General features: G+C 49.0%; 5 protein-coding genes across 5 annotated transcripts; 4 read left to right on the plus strand and 1 right to left on the minus strand.

Annotated features, from left to right (window-relative positions):
* Positions 1-87: 87 nt before the first annotated feature.
* On the plus strand, positions 88-2,989 carry ACHE_20906S (uncharacterized protein; the record flags this gene model as incomplete). Its single annotated transcript, XM_043285260.1, has 2 exons — positions 88-321; positions 374-2,989. The coding sequence occupies 2 exons, from the start codon at positions 88-90 to the stop codon at positions 2,987-2,989; spliced, it is 2,850 nt and encodes a 949-aa protein (XP_043133970.1).
* A 391-nt stretch (positions 2,990-3,380) lies between these two features.
* Positions 3,381-5,109, plus strand: SLM5 (asparagine--tRNA ligase SLM5; the record flags this gene model as incomplete). The annotated part of the gene is made up of 3 exons (XM_043285261.1): positions 3,381-3,652; positions 3,713-3,833; positions 3,892-5,109. 3 exons carry the CDS (start codon positions 3,381-3,383, stop codon positions 5,107-5,109), a joined length of 1,611 nt encoding a protein of 536 aa, XP_043133971.1.
* Positions 5,110-7,409: 2,300 nt separating this feature from the next.
* On the plus strand, positions 7,410-8,783 carry ACHE_20908S (camp independent regulatory protein; the record flags this gene model as incomplete). Its single annotated transcript, XM_043285262.1, has 1 exon — positions 7,410-8,783. The coding sequence occupies one exon, from the start codon at positions 7,410-7,412 to the stop codon at positions 8,781-8,783; it is 1,374 nt and encodes a 457-aa protein (XP_043133972.1).
* Positions 8,784-9,728: 945 nt separating this feature from the next.
* ACHE_20909S (uncharacterized protein) lies at positions 9,729-9,938 on the plus strand (the record flags this gene model as incomplete). The annotated part of the gene is made up of 1 exon (XM_043285264.1): positions 9,729-9,938. One exon carries the CDS (start codon positions 9,729-9,731, stop codon positions 9,936-9,938), a length of 210 nt encoding a protein of 69 aa, XP_043133973.1.
* Positions 9,939-11,914: 1,976 nt separating this feature from the next.
* On the minus strand, positions 11,915-13,464 carry ACHE_20910A (DUF2434 domain-containing protein; the record flags this gene model as incomplete). Its single annotated transcript, XM_043285265.1, has 2 exons — positions 11,915-12,794; positions 12,857-13,464. The coding sequence occupies 2 exons, from the start codon at positions 13,462-13,464 to the stop codon at positions 11,915-11,917; spliced, it is 1,488 nt and encodes a 495-aa protein (XP_043133974.1).
* Positions 13,465-15,015: the final 1,551 nt, after the last annotated feature.

Raw genomic sequence — 15,015 nt, forward strand, 5'->3', positions numbered from 1 at the left:
ATCCTGAAAAGACGCCTTCTGCAATAATCTGCAAAGACACATGGTTGAATTTGGATAATATCATCTACTCCGGAGTATATCGCAACTATGCTCAAGCCTTTCCAGATAAGGGACCTTCATGGTCCCCGGCCACAGGAAGACTCAACTGAATCGACACAGAACTCCTCGCAAACAGTCATTGATCATCAAGCACGACCTTCGCAACCGGGAAAACGCCATGGAACTGTGCAGCTATCGTCTTCTGCTTACGATGAGATATCCTCCACTCATCCTCGAGCCAGGCTGACCTATCCGGATGATGATGACGGTGAAGTTATTACAGTAAGCTTAATGGAAAATATCTGTCCCTCGACTTCATCGCTTACATTGCTAGGTTGGATCTTCCCTTGAGCTTTCCCAGCGTTTGGACGAAACCGTTGATGCACCGACTCGGCCGCAGTTGACGCAACACTCTGTCAGTACCAGTGATGGCAAGCCCATGCATATATTCGATATCCATCGATCAAACTCTATTACCGAATTGTGGAAGAAATTTGAACTTGATGCCCAGTCTTCGGTCTTACAAAACCCAGAGGTGGACGGTGCTGGGCAGGAGCCGGAGAATGTTGTTTCACTTCCCCGCGATGGTAAGAACACAGTCAATACAAATCGTCAGCGCATTCCTGCTACGACAGAATCATCTGAGCCCCTTCTAGCAGCGTTCGAAACAGAATTGGCTCAACTCCTACATGAGTCGTATATCTCAAATAATGAACAACATGCACAACAAGCTTCCTCGGCTTCAGCAGGACAGAACCAGACAACACGCTCTGATGGACAACAGAGTCCAGCTGATTCTTTTGCCCAAGCTTTGCACCACTTAGTATCTGGTGCATGGACGCTCAGCTCCGACGTGAGGTCAAGGATACCTGGCATTGAACAGCAAATCCGGGATGTGCAAAGAGTAATTCCTGGACATGTCGAGAGCACTCTGCAATCAGCTCTCACTGCCATGGAATCTCGCGTGAGGACTATGAGCGATGCTCTCAATAATACAGCAGCAGCAGCGAGATCCCGAGGAGGACACATCAATACTCCTGGGGATGTGGCCGCTAGTACTGTGAATGGTCTGCGGACGATGGCATCCGAACTTGGCGAGATGGGCCAGACTTTGTTTGAAGCTTTTGAGGCTGAATTGACATGCAATACCACGACAAGTCACGATCATGAAAATGCTCGTTTGCCGTCTGAAGGGCAGGCTCAATCGGCTCCAACCGATGGCTCGAACCAAGCTCCCGGCACTGAGCAGCTCCGTCAAAATGCACCTTTTGATGACGAGAAGGAGAGCTTGGATTCCAATCAAGCCAGGAAGGAGTCGGCCAACAGTAGACATCCTGGTGGAAATGAGGATGCTGATCCTTCGGCACAGTCGCAGCAGCCCGAGCTCCCCCAGGCGCCGCCACGTCCTGGTCCAGGTCCGCATAACAGCCCGCCTGTTGATTTGCCTCACAGAGTGCCTCCTCCTCCTCCTCCTCCTCCTCCTCGTCCTCCTCATTCCTTCAGTCCCCGTTATCCCTTCCATCTCCCTCCACCTCGGCCCCATAATATCTTTCCTTATCACCACGCTCCTCCTCCACCGCCACCACCGGTGCCTTCGTTCCAAACACACCCGATCCATAATTCATTCTGGCAACCTCATCATTCTCATCCGTGGTCACGCATCCCTCACCACCCACTACCTCCCCCGCCGCCACGACCATGGCAAACTGGGTGGACTCCTGTTCCCTGGCCTGATTCCTACAACCAAGCACCTTCGCCGGGCACGCCAGGCACCTCGCAAAATGGGACCGGCCATACTGTAAAGTCGCTGTTTATCGGCAACGTTGGGTTCAACGTGACGGAGAAGATGATAAAAGATGTCTTTGCGTCACAAGGATTCCTAGTTGAAGTACATTTACCGCTTGACTGGCAAACTAGGAAGCATGCAGGCTTTGGCTATTTATTCTTCGCTTCTATTCATGCAGCCAAGGCAGCATTGGAAGGATTACAAGGGATCATCATTGATGGGCATTCGATCAATCTCGAATTTAATGACCTCACTCCCATCACTGATGTAACGGCCTCGCATGATAACGATCAGTCTACGTCTCGGCTTGATTCGAACAATGCTGATGCCATTCCTGATACGCCGGAGCTACCGGGGCCTCGACAACTTATTAATGACTCGACGGGACCAAATCAGACCTCACGAGCTACAAAGAAGTCGGCTGAAAGCTCAGCGCTGCTTGACCGAGATAGTGAAGATCCAGAATTTTCTGCACGGTATCCTTCTCTTATCCCAGAATCTAGCAGGCGGTCAGCGTCTGGTCCTCTGCCTCACCTGAGTTTGGAATCCGGCATGAGCCGCTTCCCACCAGTTTCCCAGTTGGATGCGCACATGGTCGCTAATCAGCGCCGGGAACCTAGCCCACGTGCTTCTAATGGGGAATCCGGAAGCACTGTTCATCGGCAATCTCCATTCCCGAATAGGTTGCGGTCCCATCGAAGCCCTGAACACCGAAGACATGATAGTCGCCTGCTTCGTCGATCAAACACCGTGATGCCTGCTCATCCAGCATCAAGGCTTGCAGGTCCTTTTGATCCAATGGCTCCTACGGAGACTCCCAGTGCAACCAGAGAGCTGAGACGACGGGCAACCGAGATACACTCTCTTTCATCCAAACCTCAGAACAACCAGTCGGCACCTTCTTTAGAACGTTCTTATCGCAATATGCCTGGGAGCTTCCCCGCTGGGGACGAGCGTCAACACCCAGTTTTGGATCGCAATTTTAGGCATCTGCCCACCCGCGTCGATGACTGCGTGGATACGCTCATTAGCTTGGGGTACGGAAGTGCTGAAGAAGGCGGGCCTCAGAGACTCGAAGTCTATGCGACCGCAGCGGATGGCAAGGTAGCTGATGCTATTGAAATGATTGAGGATGAGAGGAAGGTGTACTCCCAACGGCGGTAATGATGATATGAATGATTTCTTGTTCTTGATTTTGTTCTTTTGGTGTTGGCTACAGCAGGTTCCGGGATATTGATGTTTAATTTTGTTCTTGTCTTCCTCTGGGCTAAGGTTGCTTTTATAGGATACGGAAAGGTTAATTATATAGGTTTATTTTTTTTTGAATTCTCGACAATCTATCTCTCGTTTAATACATTCTTGATATTTCAAATATAAAAAGAAATTGTAGCTGTTTATCAATTTGTAGCCATGATCTGTGTAGATAGTCGCTGTAGTCTCAACTCCGCTTTTGGAACGGGCCGAACACCGCGCCGATTCAACACTGCGGACATCGCCAAAAGTCAAGACAACTACCTCCCGTTACAACGACCCAATTCCAATTCCCAATCAAGAAATGCAGACATGGCGACGCACCTTTGCCACGTCTGTCGCGAGGCTAAACCATAACCCCCCGACAAGCGCAACCCGCCCCACGTTCCTCCGATGCGTGCAGCTTCTCCGCGAAAGCAAACACGGCGAGAGAAGCCAGCATGAGGATAAACAAATTGAAGTAAGGGGGTTAATCCGATCGGTACGGAAACAGAAAAAGTTTGCTTTTGCAGAGATCTCGGATGGATCGTCGTTGGAAGCGGTGCAGGCTATTTTGAAGCCGGAGCAGGCTGCGGAGTACGATTCTTTCCCCACGGAGCTTTTGGTGGTTCGATACTGATGGATTGGTTGGTTTAGGTTGTCGACTGGTGCGGCTGTTCAGCTATCTGGCTATTGGACGCCTTGTCCGCCGGGCAAGAGTCAGACTCACGAGCTTCAGACGACGGGCGTGAGTTATGTGGGCGCGGCGGAGCCAGAGGTGAGCTACCTGCTATGCGAGATGGCAGTTGTGAACGCTACCTGACAGTGAACGACAGACATATCCGATCCAGAAGAAATACCATTCTCCCGATTTCCTCCGTCAAATCCCCCATCTTCGTCTCCGAACGCAGTTCAACTCGCTCCTCTCGCGATTCCGGTCAGAATGCATACACCAACTAGGAAATGTCTTTCGGGCTCATCCAGACGGAGTGTTTACGCAGGTTCAGCCGCCATTAATCACATCGTCCGATTGCGAAGGTGCCGGTGAGACATTTACAATCCTACCGCGGGAAGCAATGGAGTCAAAGGAGAAACCCTTCTTCGGAGCACCCAAGTACCTCACTGTTTCGTCGCAGCTTCATCTCGAGGCATATGCGGCGGAGCTGGGGAATGTGTGGACTCTGTCGCCTACGTTTCGGGCTGAGAAAAGCGATACGCCCCGTCATCTGAGCGAGTTCTACATGCTTGAGGCTGAGATGAACTTCATGTACAGTATGGATGAGCTGACGGATTCGGTTGAGCATATTCTTCGAGATTTGACCCGTCGACTGTACGATTCACCCGTTGGCCAGGAGGTCCTTTCTACAGAAAATGAAAGCTCCTTGGCCAAGAGATGGGACGGTTTGATGAATGGCCCGAAGTGGCAGCGGCTAACATACACAGAAGCGATCCAGGCACTGCAAGAAGCCGTCAAAGAACATGGCGCATCGTTTGAATACCCGCCGGTCTGGGAAGAGGGGCTGCAGCTAGAACACGAAAAGTACATCGTGGACGTGCTCAGCAAGGGTCGTCCCGTGTTCGTAACTGACTATCCCAAGACGGTTAAGCCGTTTTACATGCTCCCGTCTTCTCCTGAGGCATCAGACCCCTCCGCCCCCGGAGATACAGTCGCCTGCTTCGATCTCCTTTTACCAGAAGTCAGCGAAGTTGCCGGTGGCTCCCTCCGCGAGCACCGCCTGGAAAACCTCATTTCCAGCATGCGCTCGAGCGGGCTAATCAGACCGCGCCCCTCTTTTCCGGATGGCGAGTCACCAGAGGCGAGCAGAAAGTCGGCCAAGCAAAAGGAAAAGGAAAAGGAGCCGTTGTACCCGTACCTGTCACCGGAAGAGGATCTCGGCCAACTACAGTGGTACGCCGACCTTCGCCGGTGGGGGACGGCGCCGCATGCCGGGTTTGGGTTGGGATTTGATCGGTTCCTGGGGTACTTGACGGGGGTGTCGAGTGTGCGGGATGTGGTGGCGTTTCCGCGGCACTTTAAGCGGGCGGACTGTTAACTGTACATTATGTATGATTATGAAAGTGTATGTATGTATATGTTTACGAATCCCAACTTTTACGTGTGCCCCGTGCTACAAGCACAAACAGGTAAACAGACGACAAGTTAAGCTTAGCCGGTGAAGGCCGACCTCAACCGCGGACACGAGCTTGGCATTACACTATGCAGACCCATTCATATTCGTCCATTGACGTGAGGTCCCAGTAACCCAGTAAGCCGCAACCAGTACAGAACCGAATAGTTTATTAAAGTCTAATGGGGAATGCGCCTCGTGGTCCATGCTGAAATGGGTACTATGTGTCTAGGACCCTGATTCCGAAAGGGGTAATTCGGAAGTCGGCAGTCGCTAAGTCTGATACAATTACCACGAGTGATACATAGACGGTACAGTATTGGAAAGTTCCACGTGGCAGTAAGCGGGGGCTGCTGTGCTATTAGACACAGACAAGGCGGGAGAGAGTAAGGTTAATATGGTTGACACCGATCTGCGGGTTACTTTATTGTAATACTCCGCGGGAGTACGTACTCTGTATACATAAGCGTGCCGGGGTACTCTGTACAAGTATACTTGTACAGTAGGTCATTTAATGCAGACCGATAAGCTACTCTGTACTCCGGAGTAAATACTACTAATATAGAACCGATCTGAGACAGCGGGGCTCGCTAATAAAAGCGATAGGTACGAGTCACGCTCCCCCTCCGTAGGTTAGTCGGCGAAGACTCGGTGATAACTCTAATCTCGCTTGATCTTACCTATGCAGGACATTAGGTAATATTACAATACATCGTGCAAATGCCAAGTATATTAGCACAGAGATTAACCTCTGGTAGGACGGCAAAGGATTGCATATGACTAGTTAGTGGCCCTTCATACTAATAATGTAACCACTAGGGGCTAAGTGTCAAACCCCGAAGCGGGGATGCTTGGCTCTGCAGCGCATTGACGCTTGGTATTTTGATATTCAGGGTGTTTGTATTTTACTTGTACTGTATTCTGTAACTACGGACGGAGTGCTGCGTGTGTTATTATTCTAGTATTACCAGTATGGCGATTAATGGCATGATCGACGTCTCAGATTATGTGGAGATAAGCTCATGTAACGTTTCACAGAGTTGCATTGGTATGTATACAAGCATATTGAAAGGGATATGAGCATGGACAGAGTTGTGTGCTTGTACTTGTACAGAGAGTACAAATGCTCTGAGTCGGCAGGGACCGCGAGATCCACCGTCCAAATAGGCCGTTCGGATGATCGGATGCATATGCATGTACAAGTGTAGCTTCGAGCACTGTATAAGTACTTGTATAAGTAGTGTGTACTTGTACGAGTAATATGCGTGGATACTCTGTCCGGAACACGGTTCCGTATGATAGTTACTCTGGAGTAGATATGCTTATCCTGTGATATATGTGATCCTGTGATATGGGTGTATGGAGTACTCTGTATGGTAATGTACGTACAGTAAATAAACTCCCACTAATTCCGGGTGGGGCACACTTTGTTGGCGATACGCTTAATGTTATCCGCGCGCATCCGTTGGTCGGCGAATACGAACATAAGGCTGGATAGTATGTTGGTGCCTATTACAGCACTTGTATCGCTTACTTTTTAATATAAAAATATGTATATATATAAATATAAATGAAAATATAAAATGTATTCATATTTATATGTCTATATATAAAATAATATATTACTATTAACACTACTACCTGCACTAGATAAAGCCTGTATCCGACAACTCAATTAAGCTTAAGTTGGCACCATTCGCGATCAGACCTTGTAATACCGTATCATATAATATTTTATTATTATTATTATTATGAATAAGATCCGATCTTAGAGGTATCTATATACAGTAATATCACATCCCATGGTTCGCCGGTGCCAGACTCTTTAACTTGTTCTCGGCAGTGAGACAGACCCACCCTCCCTGCCTTCGTTTATTTGAGTCTGTTCGCTGGTCGGGCCTTATTTATTGCTGACTACGCTACCACCCCTCTTTTGCTTTCTTAGCTTGGCTGTTTTTCATTTTATTTTTCATTTTTTATTTTTTGTCTTTATTCTTATTACCTTGTTTTTCGCTTTCCTCTTTTTTCTCTTCTTACTTTCTCTTTTCTTCTTCTTCTTTTTTCCCTTTTCTTCTCTTTCCCTCTTTTGCCTCTTTAGTTTGATACTGATTCTTCCCGTCAGCCCCACCGACACAATAGACTCTCTCAGTAAGTCGCTCTCCTATATACGACTCCTATCTTCACTTCTCAGACTAATATCCCTCATTAAAGCATTAATAGTAGGAATGGAAACATATTACGGCCACGTCCGCACTCCTGCGGACGCCATCATCCTCTTCGAAGCATGTCGCATCGGTCTTCTTCCTCGCGTCCAGCGTCGACTCTCCGAAAAAGAACGTCAATCCATCAGATCCGGCTCAGTTTTTGTGTGGGATGAGCGCGAGGCAGGCATGCGACGATGGACAGATGGAAAATCATGGAGCGCAAGTCGTGTCTCCGGCAGTTTCCTGACATATCGTGAAATGGAAGGCAAGCGGGGAGGTGGAAGTAGCAGTGTCGCACAGTCCGCCGTCTCCAGAGCAGGAAAAACACCAGAAAGCACACGAGGAAGCGATGACGATCGGGGGGAAGGCCCCGATGAAGGTCCTGATGGCTATCGATATAAACCCGACGGTTTGATGAAACAGTCCTTCAGCATCACCACCTCCGCTGGCCAACACCTCCATCTCATCAGCTACTACTCCCGATCACATCCTGCCGCCGCCAACCTTCAACAACCATCGACAGATCCCGCCCTGCGACATGTCCGACCACAAAAGGGTCTCTACCCTGAATCGACCGTCAATGACCAACAGAACTTGCCCGTCGTCACAAGAGGCCCTATGCCCGGTGCGGCATATACGATCTCTCCACATCCCATGGGCGGGTATCCGCGTCATGGCGCTAGCCATCCGCAGTCATATACTCCGCCATATGCATGGCCCCCAACACCCATGGGCACGCCCCCGGCTATGCCTGTCGCTTATGGTCCTGGTCCCTCGTATCTTCCTCCAGTAACAACTGCCAATGGTCATGTAGCATATGCACAGCCACACCACTCGTTACCGCCGCCACCGTCAACACAGCCTGGTCTTCCTCATCAATACGAACGGCCCGTCCACCATCATCCGCCTCCTCATCACCAAATCGAAAGCACGCTGCCTAACGTGCCAGTAACCGGACCGCCCTCCATGTCTGCCTTTCCCGGTCGTTCTCCTCGATTAGTCGACGATGCACATCAACGCAGCCCTCCGGGGTACGGAGCTGTCACGAATGTCTCTCCCCGGCTCCAGTCGCAGCACGCCCCACAGCACGGTCTAGCACCAAGACCCGCGAGTCCGCGGTTACTGAAGCAGCCCCCGACAGCACTACCCCTAGCCAGTCCAAACCCACCACCAAGAACAGCAGAAGCAAGCACGGGTACCACAGTACCCAGCATCGAAGCCCTGGTCAACGGCGCCCCTCCGGGCCCCTTGCCCGCCATCACACCTGCATCGGGGAGCCCTCACGGAGCTGGTCTCCGCGCCGAAGGGCCACGGGATATCCCCAGCGAAAAGATTGGTTTTGGAGGAGAGGACATGCGTGCACTGCGGCAGTTGGATCGGGTGTTCACCGCCTAATCTCGCCAACCTTTCATTCCTTTTCTTCACTTCTTGTTCTTTCATTGCATATTCAGCGTTATCCGCATTATGGAGAATGTCTTACGGTTGATTTACTTTGCTGGTTGCTGGTCGTTGATTGTTGGTTCGGACGGGATCCGGCGTTGTACAGAGGTGCATTACTTTACTATAGCATGGGTCGGGTCATTTGCATCCTGTGGTGTTTGTTATTACTTAGTTAACCTGAATATGCATGATAAATCAGTATTTTTTTGGGTCTAGATTATTCCTGTACGTATGTAAGCTTCATAGTACATTATTGATGGCACTGCATCGTGAAGGTCCATTTTACCTGTAGCAAAGATTACGCAGCTGATCATTTGGGCGAGAAATGTACAATCACGAAGAAATAACTCTGACACGAACAAGAGCTCTTGGTTATACGTCATTCTCTACCGAGAGATCCAACATGCGGTTCAATATAAACGGAAAAGCGACTATGTTTTTTTTTTTTTTTTCAAATTTCTCCATCTACAGTATTTGGCTGGAATCGGACACTTTCTATTACCTTCTAGAAGACTGACACCACATACGCGCATTGTTCCCTCGCTTCGTCCCTGCTGGCGAGCCTTTGTCCAGTTAAGCCCCAGAGTCTACTACCATACATTACCACTCCCTCATACGCCACGACATCATGCATTCCTAGTGTCAGCACCTGATGTCACGGCCTCAATCCCAAGCGACATGGGTCCACAGGATTCCCAACGGCGATCTCAACCCCGAGCCGTCGCCACCTGCCGTGCATGCAAGGGTTGCCGTCAGAAGAAGGTAAGCTATCATCTTACTCTTGAACCAATTTGCCATTAACTGTAGCTGGCATTAGCACAAAGATAAAATGTAATGATGGTCAGCATCCAAAATGCGGCACATGTCGCCTGAAAAATCTAGACTGCGAATATCCACCGGATGCGAAAAAAGCAGCTGTGCGGGCGAAGAATGAAGATGCAAGATTGCTTCCAATGCAAGTCGAAAGAGTTACAGGGTCGTCTTCCCCAACAGACCAGCTCGGAAGATGCTTTGGATGTGCATGATACCTATCTTCACGAGACCGGCCTCAGGTCTCCAGTGAGCCCTACAGGCGCCGATCAAGGCTTGTCGGACCAACTATCAACGTAAAACAGCGAAAATATGACAGACGCTACTCGAAACTCTCTGGAAGGCCATAGAGTACAAGCCTATGGTGCTAAGAGTCGGCTACATGGTCATTTCGAATCACCGGCTAAATGTCTGTCAGAGGGCAACGAAAACTCGTTTCTGAAAAGCACTGCTCGAGATAGACCTATTTCCTTCTCAGCAACCAGTAGGCAGTAAGAGACCATTCTTTACTCGACACCTAGCATTGCAGCGAACGTCGATTTTGACGGCGTCCCAATGGATGTGGCAATGCATCTGCTAGAGTTGCATTGGAATCAGCTACGTCTCATGTATCTCCTGACATACCGTCCGATGGTCAAGGACAGCCTGTTCAATAATAACAAGTTGATCTTAAACGCTATCTATCTACGGAGCAGTCTATACACGATCGACATCATCACACTTAGACGCTGCAGACCCGCAAACAATGGGCATGGTGTTCTACAATCGATTCAAGGCCTTGCTCGTGCACTACATTGACAAGCCCAGTATACCTACCACGGTTGTGCTGCTGATGTGCGGTGCTTGCTTGGCGCAGTACGGCAAACAAAGCGCTAGTTGGATGTTCTGCGGCATGGCGTATAGAATGATCATGGACCTCGGATGCCACCTAGACGATCAAAAACCTTCCCACGATGGCGAAGAAGATATGAGGCTGTCAACCTTGGAGAAATAGGTCAGGAGGAGGGTCTATTGGGGGCATATGCCACCGATAAAGCCCAATCGCTTTACCTGGGGCGACCTCCGGGGATACACATATCGGATGGCAACGTACTCCGTGAGTTCTTCGACTCGTACGAGGAGTTGGAGGAATAGAAACCGTACCTTGATCCCCCAAGCTCCGTTTTACGACTCCAGTGTTCCGGTATATCGACGCCGGCCGTCATATGCCCTGAGCACGTTTCAATGCTTGCTGCAGATTTCGGCCATTACGGAGAAGATATTTTTATTCGACTAAGAGTGCCACAACACCCGAGCATTTAGAGCACAACTGGATCAATAGAGAGAAGGCCTTCCAATGCATCTGGTGTACGACCCAAACATATTTGATGATACCTTCCACCACACCAAATGTCTTCATATTTCTCATCACCAGGTCCCTCTTACTGACCAACTCAGCACAACATCCTGGACCCTAATATTCGTAATTGAGCAACCCTCCCTCAAAAGCGATCACTTCACCACTCCGGACCCAGAATCCCAAAATGGATCAAGAAAAAATGCATTGAAGCTACCTTCAATACGAAGATCCTAATTGAAGCATACAAAAACGCATTCATCCTGAGATGCGACCAGTACGGCATGTCATACGCCATGTAGAGCGCAGTCCTTGTCCTGCTGCAGCACACAAACCAAAACTGCGACGAGTACATCGAGGCCATTTAGTTCTTCTAGTTTTCACTGTCAGAGTACTAAAGAGGGTGTAGTCAGGATTGAAACTGCCGTTGAAATCACCCATATCGCTCACGAGGCGGGTTGAAAAGGTGGTGCAGCGTGTTGATATTGATGGATATCCGGGGTCTAGTGTTGCTGTTGCTGGATGGCCGGGTGCTAATTGTGAGTAGCGCCTCTAGCTTTCTCAAATTGAACAACCCTTCATTAACTGTGATAACAGGTAATATGGAGCCCGTTCCCGGGATAGGGTTCGAGCAGGCAGCATGGAGAGGCTTGGGGTCTCAACGCAGACGCTGATGGTTTGTTCTTTGCCAATGATACGATGTTTGGCTTTTTTACGAGGAATGATTGACGTCTTTCCCTGGCATCATTGTTGTTTTTTGTCGTTCACGTTCTTCTTGACCGGCAGTAGGCCCGAGAGACTTCGTTGTCTTCAATTACATCTGAGGTGCTCTACAGCGATGAGCAAAGTTTGTACAAATACTAGACATTATCATTAATTAAACGAAGTAGACTTTTCTATCCCATCCAGACACCAAAAACAAACATCCCACAGCATTACACTAAACCCGCTGCCTCTCCTCAACATCTTTAAAAATCTCATCCACAAAATCCTCCGCACTACTATTATCCAAAAAAGGATTCCTAGTCACAGTCCCACTAGACCGACTACCCCTCTCCGCAGTAGTAACCTCAACCCCATCATCCTTCTTAATATTCTCCATCTCAACAGCGCGCGCCTCTTTCTCCCGTCTATGTGTACTCATGGGTAAATGCAACCGACCGATCCATTTATCCATCCGACTCTTTTTGCCTAGGGGAGTGTCGCTGGCGAGCGCGGTTTCGATCTCCATGTGTTGTGAGATAATTGCTTTGTCCTCGTTTATCTCGCAGAGGCCCACAATGTTAAACAGTGTTATGAGTAGGATGGCTGGGGCGAATCCCAGACCGTAGATCCACCCTGGATGCACGCCGTAGCGGAGAGGTGAGATGTTCCAGTCCCAGGCTGAGGCGATGTCGTAGGCGATTTTGACGAGGAGCAGGATTACCGCGAGGAGGTACTGGGAGGGCGCGCCTTGGATGTAGAACATGGCCTGTCTTCCGCATGTCTTTCTTCGAGCACTGGTGGAGATCGGTTTCGGGATGTACCGGTAAATACTGTGCTCAAGGCTGTAGCAGATAACAGCAACAGCGACTAGGGCCATGAATCCCGCTGCTTTGAAGCGAGAGTCTGTGGCGAAGGGTTTCGCGCGATTTAGAGTTTGTGACGGGCTGCGCTGGAGTTCGATGCTGTCCCAGCTGCGCGGGACGGCGAGGAAGAAGTTTATGAATGCGAAAACGTAGAAGACGAGCGGGAGGTAGAGTTCTTGTGTTTCACGGGTGGATTTCTGTGTGAAGGCGTAGGGGTCGCGGGATGTGATCTGGCGATGTTGGAATGTTGCCCTGCATCATTAGCACCTGCCTTCAATCTCGAACAATATATATAGAATAATGAGAAAACTTACCAATGGCGCACACCCTCCCAAACCGCCGACATCATAACTGGCGTCAAAAGCGTATAAAAAATACTCTGGATAACCAACGGCGAACTCTGCACATGGTCTCGGTCCACATCAATACTCATAAACGCCCCCACAGCCCCAATTACACTCAACGCAAGCAACCAGTACCATTTCCACCGCCTCCCAACTGGCGTCCAGCGCTTATCAATCGGCAAATTCAAATTCAAGCGCAATCTCCTCTCGAAATCATCCGCCGGAGGCGGCAGGTACCGCCGTCCATGCTTCCTCAACCCAATTAAGTTGAATATAATCGAGATAGCAAAGAGTAAGGCGAATGCCATACCCACACCGGCATGGCGGCCGATATCATGGATAGGCGCGTAGCAGGAAGTCCCGTTGATGAAGGAGCCGTTGTTGGCGAACATGTAGGGGCGGAAGTGCTGGAAGGCGAGGTAGCAATCTGTGCCGTTGGAGAGAGTGCCATTTGTGTAGAGGGTGTAATTGTAATGGTCGAGGGTGGTGCGGTTGAAGTGGATTTCGTTGATTATTACGTCTGTTGCGTTGTGGCCGGACATGAAGGGGGCGACGGCCCTAACGTATAGGAGCGGCATTTTGTATGCCGCTGGTATTTGTCAATTGGCGATATGCAGGGATTTTGGGCGAGGATATATGGGAATTGAGAAGAAGACATTTTGTTATGGTGATGGGTAGGGTAGCGGAATGGCCGGAGGTGATGTGGTATTAGAGAGTCGATGATGTAGACATTCACCGGTGGGTGATGTTATGGTGATTGCGCTGCATATTTGTGAAATTTTGACTCGCCGAATTATCTTCAGGTACATTCTCAATGTTCAAGAAGCAGTGTATAATTTCGTAGATGAGAGAGATGTAGATATAGAGGGGTGTGGTAGAGTATTACCGAATTCGGACGAAGATGAATGTTGTAGATTAGTCATCCGCATGTCATGCCCTAGTACGCTGTATAACGGACTGAAGTGGAAACGGAGGGAGATACACGGAAAAGGAAGAATAAGGAATGAAAATGTATCCAGAATCGACAAAAAGTGAGAGGCCAATGGCCTAGGATTGTTTGGTCAGCATCACTTCATATAGTTATCTGGATGGTTTATATTGAGTGTAGTCAGATAGGTTTAAATATCGTCATTGTCAATTTCTATGGGCTATAGAAGCTAACTAAAACCAAGGTGTCAATATTCACTTGACAATTACCAAACACAGAATCGTACAAAATATTCACAACCTGCAATGAGCAGCATGCCCATACATGTTGTCAGTGATACATTCTGATTACCCACATGCAGCATGAATCATTAACTTGATCATATTCTCATGTCAAGTACCAAGTCTGTCAAGTGTCACCGGTAACCCATCCCAACTGAGCGCATGTTTTCAAGAAAATCAGACTGCTGCAAAGAGCTGCATATAAGTCATAGGAGAGGGTGGGCACATGACTATTGTGGCATGTCATGATACGGCGCTGAGGCTGCTTTACTTGAGAGTGGTCATTGAATTGCTTCCTTGCTCCTGATGCCAGTGGCTGTATCTCGTCGTATCTGAAATAAGCTTGCAATGCCTTACAAGTAACGTGAGGTCAAAAAAATACTTGGAGATATCATCGGGAAAGTCATCCAGATCTTGGGTTAGTATTCCCACACATAGCCAATCATTTCAATCAAATTACAAAACTATAAAGCAATCGCATCATAGGGTATTGAGGAACGACAAATCAGACATCCCTGTGGAAAGACATGATCAGCATATCATTTGATAGAGTCGTCCAGGGTACCTAGAATGCCGTTTCGCACCGAACGCATTCTATGAGAGCAAATCCTGGAGGCTGTCCATGCGAGACCCGTCTTTCATAGGCCCCGCTCCGCTGTCATTCCATACAAGTACTTGTAGTATTCCGTCGATGTATCGATCAGAAGAGGAGAAATGGCATGCCAGATCGTCAGCTTATGCGGGTAGAATCCTCCAGGAGTTCATGACTTGTAGCATGAGTCCGTGGAGGATCATCGATACATCTATCATAATCGCATTAGCCATCCAATAGAATCGGCATAAGAGACACATGGCCTTACCCAAATGAAGCATATTCAGCTCCAGCTTTATAGCGCCATGGCCAGTCGGTGCTACCAGCT

The sequence above is a fragment of the Aspergillus chevalieri genome, chromosome 2 (genome assembly GCF_016861735.1).
Source record: "Aspergillus chevalieri M1 DNA, chromosome 2, nearly complete sequence".
In the NCBI taxonomy this organism is placed as follows: Eukaryota; Fungi; Ascomycota; class Eurotiomycetes; order Eurotiales; family Aspergillaceae; genus Aspergillus; species Aspergillus chevalieri.